The 23,422-nt window shown below is 36.8% G+C and overlaps 1 protein-coding gene across 2 annotated transcripts in view; it reads right to left on the bottom strand.

The window, feature by feature from the left end:
- LOC139143758 (puromycin-sensitive aminopeptidase-like) overlaps window positions 1-20,293 on the bottom strand; it is a 539,468-nt gene extending 519,175 nt beyond the window's left edge. The window contains exons 1-19 of one of the 2 annotated variants that reach the window (XR_011554673.1): window positions 19,819-20,293; window positions 18,704-18,785; window positions 16,529-16,725; window positions 15,285-15,392; window positions 14,917-15,117; window positions 14,373-14,503; window positions 13,806-13,876; window positions 12,695-12,738; window positions 12,007-12,165; window positions 11,527-11,631; window positions 10,444-10,678; window positions 9,666-9,802; window positions 8,679-8,813; window positions 7,857-8,076; window positions 7,224-7,366; window positions 6,756-6,812; window positions 6,117-6,224; window positions 5,772-5,924; window positions 4,587-5,491 (exon numbers count right to left, since the gene is read on the bottom strand). Coding sequence is in view for 1 of the 2 variants with exons in the window: in XM_070714302.1 (XP_070570403.1) it covers window positions 5,306-5,491; window positions 5,772-5,924; window positions 6,117-6,224; window positions 6,756-6,812; window positions 7,224-7,366; window positions 7,857-8,076; window positions 8,679-8,813; window positions 9,666-9,802; window positions 10,444-10,678; window positions 11,527-11,631; window positions 12,007-12,165; window positions 12,695-12,738; window positions 13,806-13,876; window positions 14,373-14,503; window positions 14,917-15,117; window positions 15,285-15,392; window positions 16,529-16,725; window positions 18,704-18,785; window positions 19,819-19,944 (2,598 nt within the window). In the remaining variant the exon portion in view is untranslated. Of the gene's footprint in view, window positions 1-3,947; window positions 5,492-5,771; window positions 5,925-6,116; window positions 6,225-6,755; window positions 6,813-7,223; window positions 7,367-7,856; window positions 8,077-8,678; window positions 8,814-9,665; window positions 9,803-10,443; window positions 10,679-11,526; window positions 11,632-12,006; window positions 12,166-12,694; window positions 12,739-13,805; window positions 13,877-14,372; window positions 14,504-14,916; window positions 15,118-15,284; window positions 15,393-16,528; window positions 16,726-18,703; window positions 18,786-19,818 lie in introns of those variants that run through there. The other variant, XM_070714302.1, reaches the window with a different exon arrangement.
- Between the last annotated feature and the right edge of the window lie 3,129 nt (window positions 20,294-23,422).

Below are 23,422 nucleotides of genomic sequence, written 5' to 3'. Positions count from 1 at the left end.
TCCTGCATTTCAAGAACCATTTAGTAGGATACTAATAGACTGTGTTGGGCCCCTACCAAAAACAAGATCAGGAAATGAGTACATGTTGACAATTATGTGTACATCAACTCGGTTCCCAGAAGCCATACCACTGAGAAACATAAAGACAAAGACTATAGTGAGAGCTTTAGTCAAATTTTTCACTTTATTCGGCCTCCCTAAATGTGTCCAGTCCGATCAAGGCTCCAACTTTATGTCTGGTATTTTTCAACAAGTAATGGATCAGCTAGGCATTAAACAGTATAGGTCATCCGCCTATCATCCAGAAAGTCAGGGTGCTCTTGAGCGATTTCATCAAACTTTGAAAAACATGGTTAGGACCTACTGTTTTGACACAGAGAAGCAGTGGGATGAAGGAATTCATTTTCTGCTCTTTGCTGTTAGAGAGTCAATTCAAGAGTCTCTTGGTTTTAGCCCATTTGAGCTTGTATTTGGACATACAGTCCGTGGCCCACTTAAGCTCGTTAAAGAGAAATTCCTATCAGACGATGATGATTGTCTGAATATTTTGCAATATGTGTCAGATTTTCATACAAAACTCTCTAAAGCATGTGAATTAGCCAGAGAAAATCTTGAGTCATCTCAGCAGTCAATGAAAACCAAATATGATAAAAACACCTCAAAACGGAAGTTTGAACCAGGTCAAAAAGTTCTTGTTCTACTTCCGGTTCCTGGCAAACCACTCCATGCTCGTTACTTTGGGCCATACCTAATTGATAAGAAATTGAGTGATTTAAATTACATCATAATAACACCTGACAGGCGAAAACAAAAACAGCTATGTCACATAAATATGCTTAAGCCATATTTGGATAGGGATAATCCTACTATAACTCAGCCTGTCAGTACCGTCAGTTCTGGCCATTATGAAGATAGTGATACTGAAACTGACTTGAGTGAAAATACTCTAAACTCAAAGCTGGGCTCGGTCAAGCTTCAGAACTCAGAAATCCTGGAGAAGCTGGAGTCTACAAAGTTGGCACACCTCCAGCCAGAACAACAACAACAGGTGAAAGAACTGCTCCATGAATATAAACACCTGTTTCAAGATGTTCCAACGAGGACAAACGTCATCTACCACGACGTTGATGTTGGGGACAGTAAGCCTGTAAAACAACATCCATACAGACTGAATCCAACAAAAGCGAAATATCTCCAGGAAGAAGTCAAATACCTGCTGGACAATGACTTTATTGAACCCAGTAAAAGTAACTGGAGTTCACCGTGCATACTTGTTCCAAAATCAGATCACAGTTATCGTATGTGCACGGACTTTAGGAAAGTCAACACTTTCACAAAGACAGACACTTTCCCAATCCCGAGGATTGATGACTGCATCGACCGAGTGGGAAAAGCCAAGTATGTGACGAAATTTGACCTACTGAAGGGATTTTGGCAAGTCCCTCTGACGGATCGTACTCGTGAAATATCCGCCTTTGTTACACCAGACGGATTGTTCCAGTACAAGGTGATGCCATTCGGAATGAAGAACTCTCCGGCAACGTTCCAACGGATGATCAACGACGTCATATCCGGGCTAGACGGATGTGCAGCTTACGTTGACGACGTCGTCCTGTATAGTGACACCTGGGAGGAACACATCAAGCTCATGCGGAAGTTCTTTGAGAGACTGAGCAAAGCAATGTTGACTGTCAACCTTGCCAAATCTGAGTTTGGTTGGGCTAGGGTAACTTACCTCGGACATACTGTAGGACAGGGTGAGTAAAACCTGTTGATGCTAAAATCAGTGCCATTTCAAGTTTTCCCATACCAAACTGCAAACGACAACTGATGCGCTTTCTCGGTATGGCTGGTTACTACAGAAAATTCTGTCCAAATTTCTCCACAATTACTGAGCCTTTGACTAACTTACTTAAAAAGAAAGTAAAGTTTGTTTGGTCAGAGCAATGCCAACAGGCATTTGATACACTTAAAGCCATACTGCAAAGTGCCCCAGTGTTGTCTGCACCAGATTTCACTTTGCCATTCAAATTAGCTGTAGATGCTAGTGATACGGCTGCTGGTGCTGTTTTATTGCAAGAGGATAGTCATGGTATAGATCATCCTGTTTGCTATTTTTCACGCAAATTTAACAAATCCCAGAGAAACTACTCTACAATTGAAAAAGAGTGTTTATCTTTGATATTAGCTTTACAGCATTTTGAAGTTTATGTTACTTCTTCAAATCAGCCAATAGTGGTTTATATTGATCACAACCCTCTTGTTTTTCTGCAGAAATTCAAAGGCAAAAATCAGAGATTGCTAAGATGGAGTTTAATGTTACAGGAGTTTAATCTTGACATTAGACATATCAAAGGCAGAGAGAATTTAATTGCAGACTGTCTCTCTCGTATTTAGAGTTTATTGTTGTTCACTTTCAAGAAGTTTTACTTTAGAGTAAGAAAAAAAAATTGAGTACTTAAATCTTTTTCAAGATTACATTTGTAAAAGAAAGATTTTTCTTTGAAAAATTTTCTTTTTTTTGAAGAGGGGGTGTGTTATGTAGGTCATTTCCCCCCACACTCATCATGACCTGAGTTCAATTAGTCTAGAACATTCTCAAGGTCACTGCCCTTAATGACCTCACAACCTTGAATTCAATTAGTCATGTTTGGAATGTTCTGGAAAGTTGATTAGTTGTGTAAGAGAGATAATTTTAGAACAGTAATTAGCATGTCAATAAAAGTTCTAGATTGTTCTTATATGCCTTTATAAAAGGGACGTGCTCAGCTTCCAGTCAGACTTTTGGGATTGTGTCTCTTGTGTGTTACTAAACTCCAGCAGTAGTCATTTCTCAAGACTTTTCAAGACCTTCACTGCCAACGCTGGATTTATACTGTGGACTTTGTGCAGCTTCAAGCCTGCAAAGGACTGTTCATTCATCCAACTGACTGTTACAACTCTGAGACTGGAGCTTTGCCGTCCCAGCTGAGATAAGTAGTCTGTACACTTTTAAAGCTTGTACTCTATCCCTGACTTAGCAATTAGTTTTATTTTTGTAATAAATTTTGTTTAAACGTTAGCTGCTGAGTTCACCCTTTTGTTCGTTTTCTCTGCACGTAACAGATGTGTAATAGTGAGCGTATGTGCATGAGTGCTTCACGAACTCTACAACGTGTGGAGCGGTCGCAGTCAGAAAAATTTAACAACTTAGCCGATTATTCAACCACTCTTTCTTAACAGTGGGATTTGGCCAAGTGGCTCTGTCTGTTGCTTTTCTGTCAGGTAACTGGATACTGTATGTTGTTAGTTCGAACTCAATTGGAAACACCGTATTTTGATGAAAAAAAAAGTCAGCCAGTTGGAAACACCGTATTTTGATGAAAAAAAAAGTCAGCCAGTAGCTCTCAACAAACCTCATCATTTGAAGAAAGCTAAATAAGGTCATTCCTAAACAGCTCCCTGACAAATATGGAAGATTTTGAATAAGCTGTTTCAGAGATAATGTTTCGACTGAAAATATTAAATTCGCTGAAAAATTCACTGGTACAAATTTTGTTTTTAATTGAGAAAACCTGAATGAGGGTATCTGTAGCAAGATACCAAGATATGGATTAAAAAAGCTTTAAAAATAGCGTCAATGGCACTGCAGCTACTATAGAGGTGGATGGTATGGAGGATGTACATAGTATACCGTAATACTAGATATAGTGACAGCACAGGTCCTTTGAAAATATTCTTATGGCAGAAGAACTGTTTTGGTATGGCTCATACTTAACATTCATCAATAGCCTGCATAGAAAACTGCCACCTAGACCTATACTTTCTTTGCCATCTGCCTCTCACAAAACAATGTGGCCACTTGTACATGCAATTGAATAAAAATCTTACAACGTTAAAGAATTATTACAAGTGTTTTCTTAGAAGATGATTCATTAAATATACACAATAGCACTCATACTGCTTAATGGCTTTCAGCGAGTTTTATTATTTTTTGAGAATGTTTACATTTTCTCAACTCATTCACGGATATTGACATAAAAAACCGTCTTCTTCAACCCCTGATACATCTTCACACCAACTACTTACATGATAGTGAAGTAGTCCTTGCATTTTGACAAAGGATGGAAATATATCTGTAAGGTATGGTTGAATTTCAGGGGGAGATGTACATTTGCTGACTGATCAACAGTGTTGCAGCCAGGACATGCCCTTGCAACGATGACCCTGCATTCTCGCGCACTGTGGGTCAACTCAAGCACACTCATGAGCCAACTATTTTTAATTGGTGTAGTCTGCAAGTAATATCTGTTACTGATGATGGCCTATATTTTGCTTGATTGTTTTGAGGCTTATTATTTACGTACTTTCGAAGCTGTGATTAAAAGTAACGAAAACACTGCACTTGATTACAATGACTTGCTTGTAGTTCGACTGACCTCTGATTGGAGGCAGCAACGGTATACTGCAATAATTGCCTGATATTCATGCATAGTAACGCAGTCCCGGTTGCTTGAATTTTGTTTGGGAAACTAATTTATGAATAATATAATTCAAAATTTGATTGACAATTGATGCATGTTGTCCCAGAAATGTGCAAAATGTACCAAAAATTAAACGGTAGTTGGACAGTGTCCCCTGGTTTAAAATTCCTGGCTGCAACACTGGATCAAAATAGTTTAACTTCCCTAGACATGTACTGCAAAGGGGAGCTAAAAATGGAGCGATGGCAAAATCTGTGGCATTGGTCAAATTTTGTCCTGATTTGCAAAATTCGTATTGATTAACATTGAGGAATTAAATTCCAATTAAATGTCATTTATATTATTTTTCTCTTGAAAGATATCTGTCCATACTTAAAACTTGACCAGATTTACTGAGATAAGAACGCTAGCACAATGGTTTTGTTAAGGGGCGGTACCTAGGTAAATTTTACCAGGGTCCCTTGTCATTGTAGCGGGGTTCCTGGAGAATATCAATGCAATGAGATTAGGGACTACAGAAATGGTACCGGGGTTCTCAAACCATTTACCTATTTACCAAAACCTCAGCAAAAACACTGCTGGCATCACATTTTAATGCAGCATACTGGTTGTGGGTGCTCTTGCATTTAAAAAGTCTCCCATTTTCACATGTATATGACAAACTGGGAGCTAAAACCAGTCCTGAATGTACCAGTACTGTTCTGACCTTCTTCGAAACACACAGTAACTTGGTGTGACATTCTGACCATAGTGTCTTTTTGGGGCAATGGTAGAAGTATTGAAACCCTTCTATTACCATATCTATCATTATCCTGAGAGGAGTTGATACATGTATCTCCAATTTATTGTGCTATGCTTGTCAGGAATGACTTGATCTTGTCGGAATCTCTGGCTAGACACTTTGCGTTAAGACGGATGTTCTCCAGTGATTGCTGTATTGTACGTTCAGCAGAAGGAGCGTTGTGAGTCTTGAAGAATTCTTCAATCTCCACGGCTTTCTCTTCATTGGCAAATCCATCAGTGCAAAACTGCAAATGAAATAAAATAAATGACAGTGATGATTTCTGATTTATTTCTTGCACATTTCAAATCAAATCTGGGAATAACTGGAATAAGTGAAACAGCTCTTAAACACCTACAATTTATTCACAGTCGTGGATAAGACAATTATACAGTAGATTTGTGATCGGATTCAAAGTCACAATGTATGGCACCCAGTCACGTAGCGAACACATCACAGGCAAAACTGCTCAGCCTAATCCCCACCCTTGTGGTTCAGTAACCGAGCTAAGTTGTTATTATTTGTACCTTAACTATGTGTGCAAACATCACTCCATCTCCATACCGCCTGTCAAGTTCAGCCCAGTGCTCTTTCATGAAGCTCCAAGCCATCTCTATTCCTGTCTTTGAACCTCCCACTCCAAGCAGTATGCGAGTTATGTCCTGGGATCGAACATCATCCTGATACAGCCAAGAATGAAGAAATCATTAGAGTTGGAATACTTTGCTTAGCTCTGAAAATTAGGATGCTTGAATATTTTCTTTGATAAATAGCAACGCTTTTACTTTATGCAGTAAATATGCTTCGCAGTCTTTCCACAGTATGCTCATATCATCACTATAATATTAAAATGTTTTAGATGTCACACTTACGCTTAGTGAGAAATCCAGCACTTTCTGGATCAATGCTGTATCCTTCACTGACCCTAACGCTGTCATGATACGCTCTTTCTCTTCATGGAGATCTTGCGCTCTATAGAACTTTGAGATGAAAAGGAAGCACGCTTAAAATAATTATCATATTAAGTATTCTATTCACTTGGTTTTGCAAATTTTCATCAAATTTTTATAAGAGGAATTGCTAATGATTTACCAGATTTCTTCTTATTTTATATATATATATATATATATATATATATATATATATATATATATGTAAACACAAGATTACTTCAAGTACAAAGTAAAATATAATATCACAATGAATTATTTTATATATATATATTTTATTATATATATATATATATATATATATATATATATATATATATATATATATATATATATATATATATATTTATGTGTGTGTGTGTTGTGTGTATGTGTGTGTATGGTGTATGTTATTTCTTTATTTGCTTTGTTTGTTTGCTTTTCAAATATTTTCATAAAGCTGGTGTAACATTTTTGAATTTAGTTGCCATCTATCGATGACACCAAGATTTTTAAAAAATTTAGATAAATTTTGCAAATTTATGTAATAAATAATTGAGTTCAGTTGAAACGTAAACTTACTTCAAGCATTGTCTCAAGGGTCGTTTCATCTCCCTGTGACAGCACACTATGGTAAACCTACAAAGTGGATAAACAATATCGACATTAACTTTTCAAATAAAATATTGACAACTTCACCGTTTAACATGAGGTGGAACATTCAACATTAATACATGGTATAGTTGCTTCAAAGACAGTGTGAATGTTCTTGCACAGAATGTTTGACCTTCTTACTGTTACACTGAGCATTATATTACATATTTGAACCGATACAGAACACCACACACTCTTTTGACCATAACAGGCAAGGATGAGTGTGGCGTACGCATGTAAACTTGTACTTATAATGCATATTGTATGTGAGACACATCAAACCAGAGATATTTATGCCTGGCATATTTGATCAATGCTAGCCATCAATTGGGCAATAGTCCCTTCCTTTTTTGAAGACATTTTCAAAAATTCAAATAAATGCTTTCTATTTCTTACTGGGCCTCTCAGATCGGCTGGAAGTATATCTTTTCCACTGGTATGGCCTTCAAACCTCTTCTTGGCCTCCGCGCCTGTCTCAGGGTGTTCCATTAGGCCCAGATATAATATAATCAAAGCCCTCAACAAAGTTTCCAAGTGATCTAAATGTAAATGAAATATAATCTAAAAACGTTACTTGAGCTTATATCAAATTGCTCATCATGCAATTTTACTTCATTTCCTTGCAATTACTTACAATTACAAAATAATCACAACAGAAATTTTTTCATGGAATGTTTTACTTAAAATAAAGAGACAACGACACACACAATAATGGTGCATGGGCTTTAAGCTCTGTTTGTTCATAACCCCATTAATGTGTAAATCTGTTTAACCTCAGGGATAAGAATGACAAAGCATATCGTGTTATGGCATTAAACTGATGAAAATATTAGGCAATGATACAGCTATTGCCCCTTTGATGGCAGACTGGTTAGTGTTAGTTCTTTCTGTACGTGATGTTTCAGATATGAATATTGAAAGAAGGCGAATGCTTCAACCTCATCAGCCAAAATCTGAATTACAGGTTTATATATACGACAAGCAATTTCAAGATACAATATCATAAATTAATTACTGAAAGAATCTTACCTTCTCCATCCTTTGCATCCCACGTAAGTTTCTCTGCAACAGGTGTCAGCAGGGATCTTCCAAAAGCTTTGAAACTATCGAGATAGTCAGTGTGGCCAAGTAGTCTTGTCAGCGACCCGAGTGATTTGCATATGTCAGTCCACACTGTGTAATTGGTTTCATTCTTGTAAGCATCCATTAGACGGAACACTTCTGCCATACTGGTCTCACCAGCCCTGGCCTATGGTAGGAATACACATCAACAATGAATGAAAGGATGAATTCAAACTCTGGCAAAATAAATATTCATAGTCCTGAAAAACTTGTTTTATCATCAAATTCGTTTAATATACTCTATTATGATGCCATATCTGTATACATTCTGAACCATACAAGCAAAGTGTGTCCTGATTTTGTGATTTTTCAATTCTTATTGCACTCTGATCACTTTTCAACATACATATTAAATGATCTTTTCGTCTTCAACACTGAGCTCCTGAAAATACTGCAACTTTCACTTTGTTTTTGCATCTGTGGCATTTGAAAAATGGCATGTACATCTCTGTGGATGTGTTGTACTGTTCATAGGCTGTTGCAGTTGTGAAGTTAAATGTCCGGCTTGGATTTGTCCCATACATACAAAAAAAAAAATTACAGTCATCCTGGTGACAAAACTATGAATTCACTCTCCCTTCACTTCAATTCTGCACTGAATATCATCTTCTTCCTTGTGCTCCTAATTTGTGCTCCCATTTCTTGATAAACTCTCTTTGAGTACTTTTAAGGAGTATTTGCTGACAGCCCTCTCTTTACTTCTTTTAAGACACTGTATAATGATCTTACCAGTGCAAACTGATCATTGATGAGTCCCAGTCTATCTCTTGCTGGTAAGGATCGGTCTTTGATGGCCGGCTTCAACAGATCTAACATTTCTGCTGAATACTGAGTTCTGTAAAATCCTACAGTTCCAGGGTTCAGCTGTGGAGGAAAAGCAAGCTTGTTCATGTCATATAACAATATTTCTTTTATGGGTATTTCTCCTACTGTATCTTGGAGACACTCACGACTTACCAGAAAATAAATGCAAAAACTTAACATTGTTAGATAAATAATTTGGATATGAATATGTGAAAATATCATAACTGATAGGCATTTCAATTGAAATATAGTTGCAGTTCTCGGTAAAACTGCCAGCAACCTTATATTTATATATTTTATATTATATGCTTCGATGTAAGTTTAAATCAGTGCATTGATTTGAATAGGACATCCGGGGAGTTAGCAAGCTGGTGAATGATGTACTGACCGGTTCTATAGTTACCCGGTCCAGTGAAGCCCTTCAACGTTTTGACGTCAAAGTAGGCGTTTAACGCTAGATGTAAAATTGTCCATGCGCACGGTGCTATTTTGACTTTCGTTAAAATCTGTTGGATGCTGGTCGATAATGGCAAAATTGTTTGAAAATGCCCTGCACTAACTGAATGTTACATATCATTAACTGTGAAGAGGCATGTAATAAAACTATTATTGCCTGAATACATGGGTTTATGTGCCCTCGCAGCAGGAGACAATTTGCCTTCCTGGCGTCGGGCAAATTGTCACCTGCTCTCGAGCACATAAATCCATGTATTCAGGCAATAATACAAAATATTGCAATAGGTATGCTGCCTTCTGTGACTCTTTTGTAGTTGTTTTGTTTCTTTCCAAACTTTACAGATTATATGCAAGTATACCCAACTGTTTGTATTGCTAGAAAGTGGACTTGCTACTGTGATCGTATTTACTGGCTGATAGAACATTCTGACTATATCAATTTTATATCATTTATACCTTGACCCACTGATCCGGGGCAACATTGTCAATTGTCACTGTAGTTGTAGGTTTGTCTAACACAATCTTGAGAGCTGCTTTGCTTGGATTAGCACTAGTACTGATGCTGATTGGAACCATCCATTGAGTTTTGTCACCTGAAGGCGAAATAAAATTACAGTATTAAGTTCAAGGTACAGCTGTACATCCTCAAAGTCACCGCTAAATAAAGTCACTAAACAGCCAGAATACATGCTGACGATAATTTTCAAAAAATCTGAATTTTGAAATGTGAATATGTTGAGACTCTGACTTCACTTCATGCATCACTGCATTTCCTAAGATCAGTAAATATAAATGTGTTTTTGTTTATTATGAGTATAAATATACATCTGTCACTATTTGATTGTTGATATTGCAGTAAGGACATCAGCATCAACTGTAAAGCAAGATGTTTATTGCTACGCTATACATGATCACAATACAAGTTAACTTTAACTGATCTTTCATGCCAGGCCAAAAAGAAAACAGGTAAACTTGGACACCAGATTACCTGTTCAAAATGTCTATCTGATGAAGATTAACAAATAGACATGTTAAACACACTTGTTTGGTAATATGGACATCATAGAATTTATCTGTATTTATGGTGATTTTCAGTCCTCATAAACAGGTGGATGAGAAAATGTTATCTTCTGAATTTATTTTACTATGCTTTGACACAATACAACTCTATTTCAACAATGCACATTCACGTGTCTTGATCTTCATCAAGTGTTTCCTGTCTTTATTTCCTCACCTTCTGAAGCGCCATCAGCACAGAATTTACTCTGAGTCAGTGTTAAGACTCTAGAATTGCCTTCCTGTTTGGCTGACACCTTGATGACAGGGAATCCCATCTGTTTTGTCCATGTTGACATGATGTCTTCAATGGGTTTACCACAGGCTTCACCGAGGGACGCCCACAGATCTTCAGTAGAAGTGTTTTTGTAGGCGTGTTTAGTAAGGTATGCATTCATCCCTTTCCTAAAAGTCTGAAGAGTAATACTCATAGTCAATACATTGCTGATTATTGTTATATTGAATATGGGGCAAGACTGAAGATTAGTGGACACAGAAGAAATTTTGTTTGAATTATTAGTAACCTTGGGAGTCCACTCATACCAGCTATTTTTATTGAAAGCCCCCTAAGAAAATCCCTTTTTGTTCGAAATCAAATTTGTGTCCACCTAAGTCTTCATTTGTCCCGAATATGGCATTAATGTTTAGATACATACATGTATGCACTTCCTTTGGTCTGATAAAACCTACAATCTTTACTAGGACTGGAAGACATGTCTTATTATTCTACCAATCTCACACACCAGTATACAGTGGTACACAATTGTAACAAGATAAAGCTGGTATGAAGGCCTTGCTGGATTGATTACTTATCCACCTGGTTTTAATTAAAGTGATACTGTTCATGGGTACCATGAAATGCTAACTGGATTCTCTTCCCCGATCAAAATTCATAAATAATGTTAATACTTATGCCACTCCCTGCCAATAATGGGCAAAAGCAAGCTCTGCTACTCCATGTATGAATATAATGTATGAGGCCAAGCGGAGTACATTATAGAGTGCAAAGTTTACTTGCGTCCATTATGGGCCTGGAGGGGGGTACATTATTGCTATTATTTTATAGTTTTGGCAATGCCAAGGAATTTGTAGATGTAGAAAACATCTTGGGCCAGAATGCTGGATTTTTGGGTACATTATCATAATCATAATCATTATCATAATCATAATCTGGGATTGGATGATGTCACAAATTTCTCTAGTATTGACAAGGCTGTAATGTCATTGTATAATTGCTTTATGTCAGCTTGACATTGCTCACCTCATCTCCAATGAAATCATACAACATTCTGATGATTGATGCACCCTTGGAATAAGATATGACATCAAAGATTTCATCAACTTCTGATGGATGTCCAACTTTAACCTGAAACAAAAATCAGGTATACAAGACAATGGCTCAGCTATATCTGTGAACATAGGCCACACATAGTGTGAAATCATACTACAGATATTATTTTATATTGCAGTGTGAGAAATTTGTTGGTAAATGAATACATAGCATATATGAGTAAGGAAAGTTGCATGCCAAGCAAGGAATATAGTGCCTACCCTGATAATTACATTTCACACACTATATCACTGATCTATCCTGACTGTGATCAAAGCAAAACCAGAAATTACAATCATTTCCATCTCCATACAGCTGTAAAATTTCATCTGCTAGGCTAAACATATACTACTCGTATATGTGGTATCCGTGTGTGTGGAGCTGGTGTAGGCAAGACTGAAGAGTCCATACCTCGATGGGATGGCTGTTCTTCAAGGCATCTATTTCAAGAGCTCTAGAGTGGTGTAAAAACTGCGTCCAGATATCGTACTCTGGAAGACAGTGATCCACACACAGGTATTCGATCCAGGATGCGAAACCCTCTTTCAGCCACAGATGGGTCCACCATTCCTGGAAAACAGATGCAAAGCATGGAATTTCAGTTTGCCAAGATTACAAATGTTCCCATGATGTGTTGTGAACTACAAAACAAGTCATATTCAGCTCACATTTGCTTTAACTAAGTAACCTCATTGCAGCTTACAAGAGCGACACCTTTCCTCTGAAACAAGGTATAATGAATCAACTTTGCCAGTAAAGACCCTACTTACATATTGCTATGGTAGGATATCAAAGTGGTAGGTACATGTATGTCTAATACTGTTGAAAAGTTGAAATAATAGTGTGTACTTTCAAGGCCTAATATTGATGGGACCAGTCAACCCGTAAAAAGGATTTTCAATTTGGCTAAAACTTCACAGGCTACATCTACACAAGGGCCAAATCAAAGAAACATATGTCCCCCATACAGTAAACATAGCATGATCCAAGGGGTACAAGTTAATATTTCTTGATTCTAAATCACTTGTTTCTGTTCAAAGTTTCCACTATATTTTTATATGTAACATCAATTATTCCTGATGGTAAATTCCTGACTTACCATTGTTACTAAGTTTCCAAACCACATGTGAGATAGCTCATGACCTGTAGGAGGTATTCCAAAGACAATAATACCAGGATTAACGTTAGACTGAAAGATCCGTTGTTTGAGGGCGCTACAGGAAGCATAGAGAGTGCCCTCAAACAATGGATCTTTCAGTCTAGATTTACACAAAAAGAAATGGAAGTATTTCAAAAGTTCATTTAAAACCTGAACAAAAGCACTCACATCAACTTAATATAATTTCTGATAAATAGTTGATTGGAGTGATTTAGTTATGTTTTTAAAGCATTTTAAATTGGGTGTTGATTTTTGTCAGTCTCAACAGGGACAATCCAGCCTTTGTTTATCTACAGTAAAGTATTTCCTAACTTTTTCCAATTACTCTTTGAAAAACATTGTCATCTATATGCCATAGGTACATGTACAGAGTTGGTTGTTCAAGTTAGTGTTCACTCTCAAGAATGAATAAATTAATAAATAAATAAATAAATGTATGAATGAATGCATAGGTGCATCAATGAATGAATGAACAAATGAATGGATAGATGAATGATAAAATGCATACTTTAATGCATAAATGGATGACTGACAAACTGATTCACTGAATAAATTGCTTGTTATGCAGAATATTGCACTGCATGGTTGATACTGTGTATAAAGCCTAGGTCAAATTTTACCACAACTGATCCATAAAAAATCTTGTACATTTGGAATGTTCTGATAGGGCTGCCTTTGGTTGCGGGTTTGTTACTAAATGTAGCTACATGTCTACAACATTGGACATTGCTGCTAGAAATTCGGGAAAATTTTGTTAGTGTTGCCTGAGTGGCTGTTTTCGCAGCTTGTGTGTTCTGGGCCATTAATGTGACTTTTCTGCAGATTTTCTGGCAGTCTCCTATTTGTATATTCATCATTCTTGTATATGTAATTTCCAGCATTACAATGCAAACTTCATGACACATATTTATTTTTGCATATTAATGAGAGAACAATTATGTCATTGGCAAACAGCCCTATTTACTGTACATGCTGGCGTGGAACATCTAAAGATTTGTCGAGTCAACCAAAGGAAACTTTAAGGGAACAGAAGTATTGAATACACACCTACCAACAACTAGAGCTATGTACTGTTTCTTCAAGCCAGAAGAATGCTGTGGGTCCACCAGAAGGGCTGTCTCTCTGAAAGTAAATAATCAAGCACAAATAAAAATGAGAAAAGCTGAAAAAGCAGAGTACTCTTTTGTCAAGGACATGGTTCAAAGCATATGCAGGTGAATTATCACTGATCAAGTGTATTTAGCTTGACAACACAGCATCTATACATATGGAATGGATTGTTATGGTTTACATTTGAATTCTTGTCCGGACCCAGAATTCACTTGCCAATAACAACAATGCAGTAATTCACTTGCTAATATCAACAATGTAGTCTACATACATGTACAGGCTGAGTTTATTACTATACTATGTATCCTGTTATGCTTGAAAGAGTAGGACAAGAAATTGCAGTTAACATTAAACAAACAGAAACTCTAACAGTAATAGTTACAGCTACTGGCCCATTAAATCTGTAAGAAACAGCACAAGAATTAACGTCAATCTTAATTGCTTGTCTTCATACAGTTCTAGGAATTGTGAAAACTCAGATCTATTTCTGATCATTCATTTCAATTACCTGAAAGTTACAAGACCCCAGTTTTCCATTGCACCGATTAAAAAATCTGGAATTGCCATGAGATCAACTTTGGGCAGACCATAAGGTACGTTGAAATACTCTGTGTAAAATGGAAGTGTTTTGACGGCAACCTGTAAGAGAAAATACAGAATTTAAATTAGTTTTTAGTTTATGGTTATTAGTAGAAATGGTACCGGTATCTACATGATAATTTAACAGCTGAGATGCTTGCATATGGAATGGAAAGTCTACAGAGAAAAATAATAAGCCAACGTCAGAAAACAGCTAACCATTGTGCTGAGTGAAAATAAATTTGTAAATACATAAATAAATGAAAAAAGGTGTATCCTGGTAGTATTGCTGAATTCTCAATGAATTACTCTGAGGATGTGTTTATGAAGTACATGGCAAATCACACGATTAATTCCTCATTTAACCTGTTCACCCCAGTTCCTTATAAACAGGTCCATTCTCATCATTTACAACAATTGGTTTGGGTCAAACCATTGTGGTGCAATGGTTACATGTAAATAGTCATACTGACCTCTAAAGCGAATTCTCCTTGTTCTTTCTTGCCAACTGGCGTGTACACTCGGATTATAGTACCATCAGATGACTTGGCTTCCACATGGTCAAATTCACCCACAATAAAGGCAATGATATAAGTAGACATGATGGGTGTAGTGGCGTATTTTACTTCCTTCAAGTTGTCATCTTTTGCATGTGGTTTTTCTTCAATCACTTGCTGAGCATTGCAATTTCAGGGCGGGGAGAAAAAAGATGAAATTTAAAAAGCACAAAATGTAAGCTTTGATAATACATCTACTTCATCCATCTCATCATAAAGTATAAAATAAAGTATAGAAGCTTCACCCTTCATCAAAAGTATCAATGTTAGCCTTAGTGACTTACCATGTTAGACAAAGCGACCCTATCCTTGGGGGCAATCAAAGTGATATCAAATGTTGCTTTGATGGCAGGTTCATCCCAACATGGGAAGGCACGTCTGGCATCAGTAGGCTGTGAAGGAATCCATAAATGTGGCAATTATCACATTCCTTGATAACAATACAGGGTACTGACCTAGGAACTGTCTCAGGTGATTGTATAATGCAAAATAGCAGACCAGTGACAGACAAAACTTCTTGGTCTTTGAACTGAAATTTCTTCTCAAAGTAAGATAATTTTCATTGTCAAATTGCATTCTTGAAGCCTTGTTTTTGTGCTGTGTTATATCATTGACTGGACTAGCTAGAAATAAAACATCCAAACAGGTACAGTACAAGTATTCCCAAATCCACAGGATAAAAAGTTCTGACTGTAAAGTATAGAGGCAGCAGTCCTTTGGTAGGGTCACTGTGGGGTTATGCTTGCCAATATATACTGCAAGATAACCCAATACCAAAAATGGCAGTTTATACCATCATTTAAGGCGATACCGAAGGATTCAAATTGTAAGTAACGGTTGCTAAAGGTAATTTCCAAAATCAATCAAAATGCAAAGTTTTCATGGTTTTCTTTGCATAATAAAGATTTACAGAACCATACAATTCCAAAAGACGCAGGTTTGTCAGGCGATCGGTCAGTGACATCACACATTTACAAATTTTCACAGCCCTATTTTAAAACGTTTCAGCCCCTACAAATTAGCACCAAATTTTCCAAAATTTCAGAATGTAACACACAAGATACCTGTTTAGAGCCCCTAACATATCTGTTCAAGGGCAAATGATTTTTGAACAGGAAAATATCTACTGTGTCATTTTGTGAAATTTTGAAGGGTTTTACGGCGATATCTCAGAAATGGTTCGCATTTTTTAGAAACACATGCGTATCTATATTCTCATGTATGACTTCAAAAATATGACCCAAAGTCAGCTAAATTGGTTTACAATTGAGAGAATTGAAAGATTTTGAGCATTTTCAAAATACCAGGAGTCGAAAATCCATAGAAAACAACGGAACAGTATGATTTTGCACGTGCAAAATTGCACGTTTGGAATATTGCCAACAATAGCAACCAACGCGCGCTTTGAATCCTTTGGTATCGCCTTAAAATACAATTTTTCTTTGTGTTATTCATGTATTTTTACAATTGTAAAAATGTTTGATTGAATTTGCATGAACACATCAAACACAGCATGTGGTCAACTTACTTCAAAGTGAGTGGTTGCCATATATCTTTCTTCTCCACTTGGCGTACTGTATTTGCTGCGATAGAAACCTTTCATTTTATCATTGAGTTCCCCAGTGAACACAATGCCCAGTTCACCATTTCCAACCTCCAGCTGACTTGGAAAAGTCAAGGTGGCTGTTTCATCTTCTTTGCTGTAGGTCACGGTTGCAGATTCACCTGAAATAAAGAAACATGGAAAAAAGACAGACACTTCCTATTTCAGTAAGTTGTTCTCACAGGATTATCATATCCCATTTAACCCTAAGTTGAGCGCCAAAGTCTATTTTTGTCCCCTTTATAAAATAAACCCCAGTTAATTTTTCTCAGATTTTTGCCAAAATTTTGAGAAAAACTGTAGCCACTGAAATGTGGTGTCACATTTCACTGCGGTGACCTAATCAGTTTCATGTACTGGTAACTTCATGAAAACTTTTCTTATGCGTTCAGAAAATACAGAGAATGCAAGAATTAGACGTAGCACATTTTGTCCTTTGTTCATGATTCAAATATCTAAACCTCTTCATCAATTTTCATCGGCACATCTGAGAGCCTTGCTTCCTTAATCCCTCAACTCTTTATCTCTCTCATTCGTCATTCTGTTTTATTATCCTATAGCCTTTGAATCTCCACAACTACCTCACTTTGCTCTTTAACCACTGATGTTTCCAATAGTGATTCCCGACCTGTACGCACAGCAAACTGAGTCACAGCACTATAGTGAAATTAAAAATCAACCGGACAGCAAACCTGTCAATTGCTACGCTACTTTGTTGACGATATTGAGACTGATAATTACCTAGACACGTGTATATTTTAAATGTAAGCTGACATCTGATCTTGAGTGACTAGTCACAAACGGGGGGATGGGGGGGGGGGGGGGTAATGTGTGCACACAATCATAATGCCATAAACTAATTTGTAAATATGAGTCAATTAACCCACTACAATGTGTTGGAAAAGATTGAGCAAAAGATTGTCGTTTTCCAGTGATTGAAACAAAAACAAATAGCTACCATTACATTATATTATTGTGGTCCCACATTACAGGTTGTAAAATATATCACAAAGTTAACTTGACAGGTCATCCATAACCCCTCTGATCCAATCTTGTTCCAGTTTGACAGCCACACAATGGTGACGTTTGTGCCATGCATCAACAATCAAATGATCTTTGACACTTATGTGTACTTTTCAACATATCCAATGCAAGAATTCAACTGAACACAGTATGTAACCATGGCGCAGGGTTGTAAAGTTTACCCTCTACATCACTGAACCTAAAATTCTTTAGATCAATTCACATCGAAATCAAAAGAGAAGGTGTTGATTTTTATGAACTGATGAAATAAAAAGACATCAGAACTTGTGCAAAAAGAGGTCAAACTTTGTCGTAGGCTGGCACATTACAGATTGCAAAATAAAAACTATTTTCACTTTAAAAATGAAAGAACACAGGTATGTCAACTGCAGGTTGTGACAAGCATTTATATAAGCTTTGCATTTATATAAGATTAGATCCACCAATTTTAGTAAGTAAGTTACACCACCAATGGCTGTTGTCAGTAAACACACAGCTAAGCATCATTGGAAATAATTCATTTAACTTGTGACATTTCTACATTTTGAGTCAACATTGGAAGTTTTGCAAATTTCTTATTTGCATCAGACCTATAACCATTACATGAAAAATGTAACACCTTCTTGAGCCAAACAGAATAGAGAATGCAGGATGTCAGGCTGATGAATATTCTCCTTTGATGATGACTTATGATCAGCCATTTGCATGTTAAAACAATTCTCAGTAATATAATTTGCATAAATGAACACATTTATTCAGATGTAAGATGTCAGATATAGAGAACTTTCTTGGTACATTTAGAAAACATATTGGAAATGGTATTAAACAGTGACTCAATTGTTGCATCAAACCTATCAAAAGTGAAAGCAGCTAAATTTTACATCAATATGTATCTTATCAGCTGTGGTTTTCTTTATGATCTTTACTCCGCAAACTAATAGCAATGTGAACAAAAAATGCACATTTGAAATAGCATCTGAGAGCCCTGATTATTTTTATTTATTTGACTATTAGTATAAGAGCTGTGATGTTTTACGAGTTGTCATGGAAACAGTCCGATAGCATTGATTCACTTACTTTTGTCTCCAGCCTTGTATGTTGCACTTGAAATTTCAATGTCAAGGCAGTTGAGAACGACCTTGTCAGTGGCAGTGTTCACCTATAAAGAATTGTTTTAGATTTAGATGACGATACAATGGAGTTGATGTGGAATAGTAATTACAGAATACAAAATTTAATTTGTAGTGCTTCTTGAAAAAAGTATAAGATAGTATCTTGTCGATGATTAAAAACATAATTTTCATATATTACATGCAGTTTAATTCAGCCATAGCATCATGAATCTCATGACTAAGGACAACCCTCCAGATCAATTAATTTACGCAAATTATTCTTTTGTTATCCAACTTTGCTAGCCAAGGGTGTTTCTTCAGGCAAAGACCTCCCTCGGAGACTACGCTATGCTGACCTCACCAAGCCATTCAGACTGGAAAACGTTACCACACTTTTGATAAAGTTTTACCCATATCAAAGTGATTGGGTTCCAGAAAAAAAGTGATTTTCATTAAAATTGACAAAAAGACATAAAAAATTCATGTAAAATAGGCAATTTCAGGTACTATTTAAAAAGTGACCAACACATATGAGGTCCATCTAAGGAACTTGCAAAAAAATTTTCAAAGCAATCTGAGCAGTAGTTATTGAGTTTCAACCATTTTTTAATTTTTTCTTCTCATTTGCATATTTTGGTAATGACAATTTCATTTTGAACATATTCCTTTGACAGTTCAGCTAGCTGCAGTACTGTAGCTCAAGGTTTTGCCTGGGTATTTGGGTTGGACTGCAGCACTAGATTTACTCGGCTGAAGCTAGCAGCCAAAACCTAGCAGCCAAAACTATGGTGTGGAAGCTAGCAGCCAAAACTTGCAAGCCACTTTCCTCCTATATTTTGAAGTCAAGTGGTTACTGTGAACACCCAGGCAAAACGTCGATACAGTTCATCATGCATCCACGCACAAAATAATGCCCATGTGAAATGTGCAGTGTTTCTCGAGATTTTGCACTTGACGGACACACATACCGTTACACTGGCTATATTATATCATGGAGGCTACCTCCATGATTATATATACAAATGTGAGCTACAACAAATAACCTATTGTAAAAATATTAGGCAGAGAAGGCTTTCCTACCTCCACTGATATTGTTTCGTCACCGTCAAAGTTAAACGCTTTCAGGTTAGGCTTCAAAGTGAGGTTGTAATTCTTAGGTACCACATTCTTTGGCAAATGCTCGAAAGGTTTCTTGTCCCCAGACATGACTGCACAAGAATGAAATACACAGCTGACTCGTGCTCGGAAACCAATGCGGAAGTGATTTTGAAAGACGCCGATTAGCTTGTTTGTTGAATATATACTCCAACAGTTTGCCGTCGACAAACGCGCTGCTGCGTGTGTCCTGACTTTCACTTGAAGCATGTAACGTAGCCGATAAGTACGGTACATAACTTGCGTCGATACGATACTTTGCAAGTTAACTCTTCAATCTCTGCTATTCCAACATCAAACTAGTTCGTGGATGGTTGCTCGATGACGATCGGCAGAAATATAGAGAGGCCCTAGCTACAACGCTCGGCCAGGCTTGACCTTGTGCTTGACTAGCCTCGGTGACCGAGAACATTATAGCGCCCCCGCTCAGCAGAGAATCTGGGTCACCGATATTTATAAAATAGCAGTTTTAACGGTGATAATATAATTCGCATGATGTTGAATTAGCATCAATTTACCTACGCGAATTTCAAAGAAGTTTGTCTTCCTCGTTTTATAAAAAAATCTGTGCATTAAAACTGGTTTTACAAAGAGTTTGATGGTTTTATAGAGAACCTCTGCATTGTTTTAGGAAGCGCTTTGCCAGCGCGCTAATAATCTGGCAGGTGTGCCCTGGCAGACAGTTTTACTCTGGAAGGCTGTCAAAATGGTTCGTTTTTGACCAAATACCGATATCAATACCCAATATTTTCAACAAAATTATTGATCAAACCACAAGGACCTCACACTGAATAAAAAATAAGCAAAAACACAACATCCAGATAATTTGAGCACATTAGGAAACAGATAGACAAAAACAAATTTGCAAATAAACTAACATTGTACTTCGGATGTTTGTTAAATTCTCTCCGCCATTTCTCTTCTGGTCAAAGTAAGAATATTTTATATCTCAACACCAGAACGAGATTGATTTATGAATAGCGGTTGAATTATACGTATGTTTAAAGGGAAACAGTCGTCGGAGCTGCGCATTTGCGAATTTCTCGTTTACAAACAATGTATTTCGTGCACGATATGTAGATGCACCTCATCATCACAGCTGCAACATTTAAGTTATACGATGTAGATTATGACGGACATGTTATAAGTTTCATCAATAACCATCGCACCTTGGATACAGTGTTGCCATCGGTCGTATGGGTCTTTAATATACGACCTTTGAGCGCAGTTCGGACTCGAGTTCGGAGTACATCCCTTTAAATTTCTGAAAAATAAAGCTTAATTATATTTTATTGCCGAAACTTGGGCTATAAGGCTGCATTCACAAACATCGGCGGGGGGGGGGGGGGGCTGTGGGAGAATAAAAAACATGTTCTCTGATAATTTCAACTGCCCCCTATATAACAAACTCAAAACGTGTTAAAATGACCCCTTTTTGCTCGCTATAATTTTAAAACCACGTAAAATAAAACTGGCCTGATTTTGGAACGGACAGATTTTAACGATGTAGGTGTACGTGTGTGCGTGTGTATTTCTCTTGAGGGGAGAGGGGCGCTCTTTTGACTAATTTTCTCTTACACGTATTTAATTTCATCTTGCAAAAAAAAAGACGATCACATAAAAAAGTTTGGAACAGGATGACTTCCCTCACCTGTAAGAAAAACCGAACATAATTAACATAATTGTATACAGGGACATTAGCTGTACCATTTGGTCAATTCTTGCGTGGTACCACCACGTATTACTTATATTCGTGGTTCGTCCTTCCTGCACATTTGTGTTTATTCGACCTGGTAATGTTATCGACTTGTGTTATTTTGATTATTAGGTTTGTTTTTACCTCATATTTCAGTAGATTTTGTTCTGTGTATCAACTGTTGTTTTCTTGTTCTACTCATGACAGCATGCTAGAATAAATATTCAATTTGGCAAAATACTATTATGTGCTTAAAGACCTTTATCATCGTTATTGAATGCAAATGAATTCTAGTCAAGACTTGAATTTAATTTTAAACAATAAAAGTGCTGACTTACACATATGGTTGTGTTTATATGCTAAAAGCTGAACTCTTCAGAGAGCAGAACAAGTACATACAAAAAATAAAACCACCAAAAAATTCGCCAAAAGTTAAATAAATGGAGTACGGTCACTCTTGGGCCATGTAAATGCAGAGTCAGCATGTATACTATGTCATTAGTATCCTATTAAAAGTAACCCAATGTGTGACTTCCACTGTCCCGGTGCCAAGATATGGAAAGGCGGTTTTCACAAGTTGTTTTCAATACGATTATCAACAGCTGCCATGTAGTCTTACAACTTTATCCTCAAACGTTTGGTTTCCTGTCTCTGCTAGAGAATTCTGCAAAATTTGTGGATGGGCTGTTCCTCATTTCTAAATTATGTGCTTTGAAACAAGCGGCTTACTGTTATCTTTGTAATGCATATATAAAAAAAACACATTAATGTTTCTGTTGACACATAGAACAAAGAGGCTTGAGCAGTTCCATTCGATCTTGGTTGATGCCTATGAGTGTGAGAAAGTTACCTGTATGATTGTGTATGATAGAGAATATGTTTTTTTCCATACAATTTATTTTTTGTGACTTTTTATCTAAGGTAGTATAAGCCTCGAAAGTGAAAGACTTAAACTTTCGGAATCTTTCAACCGTTCACTTTCAAAATCAAGAATAAACATCAGGACTTACCATGCAAATTTTAGTACAAATTACCCAAGATTTACCGATATTTAAAATTCAAAATGGCCGCAATCCCTATGTTAACTCAATGGAGAAAAATAAAATTGTCGATTTTCGAAAAACTACGCCGGTGAAAGTTTTTCTTTCTCCAAGAGCTTCAAATGAGCACCAACAATTGGTAGATCAGAAAAGAACTATAGAAGTTTGAGAGTCCGAATATCGGTCCCCGAGGCGGGATCTACGTTTAAGAGACAATCCAACACATATTTCAAATCAATCAGAGACGGTTTCATTTCGAGTTCCCCTTTGAATCCCCAAATCCCTTCAAAAGCCCCCTATTAAACATATCCTTGACATTTTCTAATCTCCCATCGATACCGCCTCCCCTCCCCCCTCCAGAGGCGCGGCGTTTGTGAATGATGTAGTGTAAAAGACACTTTCTGCTTTCTGTCGGTGACTCAAATACAAATGTGAATACTAGTACGGATGCGAAAATAACTTTAGCATCGTTTTCAAACTGTAATCTACGTTTTAGTACACCACTGTAATCTTTGTTTTACATATATTTACTTGTATAGCCCTATTTGCTGTATCCTTCGCATTTTACTTACCAGAAATGCCATCCAAACTTCAGAGAGATGTTTTGGATTCCCGTTATTAAGCTATATTGATTTGATCGACACTATTTCAGTCTATGTGATGGGTTTGTCGATCGAAAGTGCTCGCCCATTCATATTTTAGTTGCAATATGATTTAACTACGACGTAGAGTCGGAGATGGTTGGTTTTTTTTACGCTATCGTACTATGTTATTTTTATTTTTCTGTGGTAGT

This window comes from Ptychodera flava, chromosome 11 (genome assembly GCF_041260155.1).
Source record: "Ptychodera flava strain L36383 chromosome 11, AS_Pfla_20210202, whole genome shotgun sequence".
Lineage (NCBI taxonomy): Eukaryota > Metazoa > Hemichordata > Enteropneusta > Ptychoderidae > Ptychodera > Ptychodera flava.
Note: the sequence above shows the minus strand (reverse complement) of the source record. Positions and strands in the feature narration are given on the sequence as shown.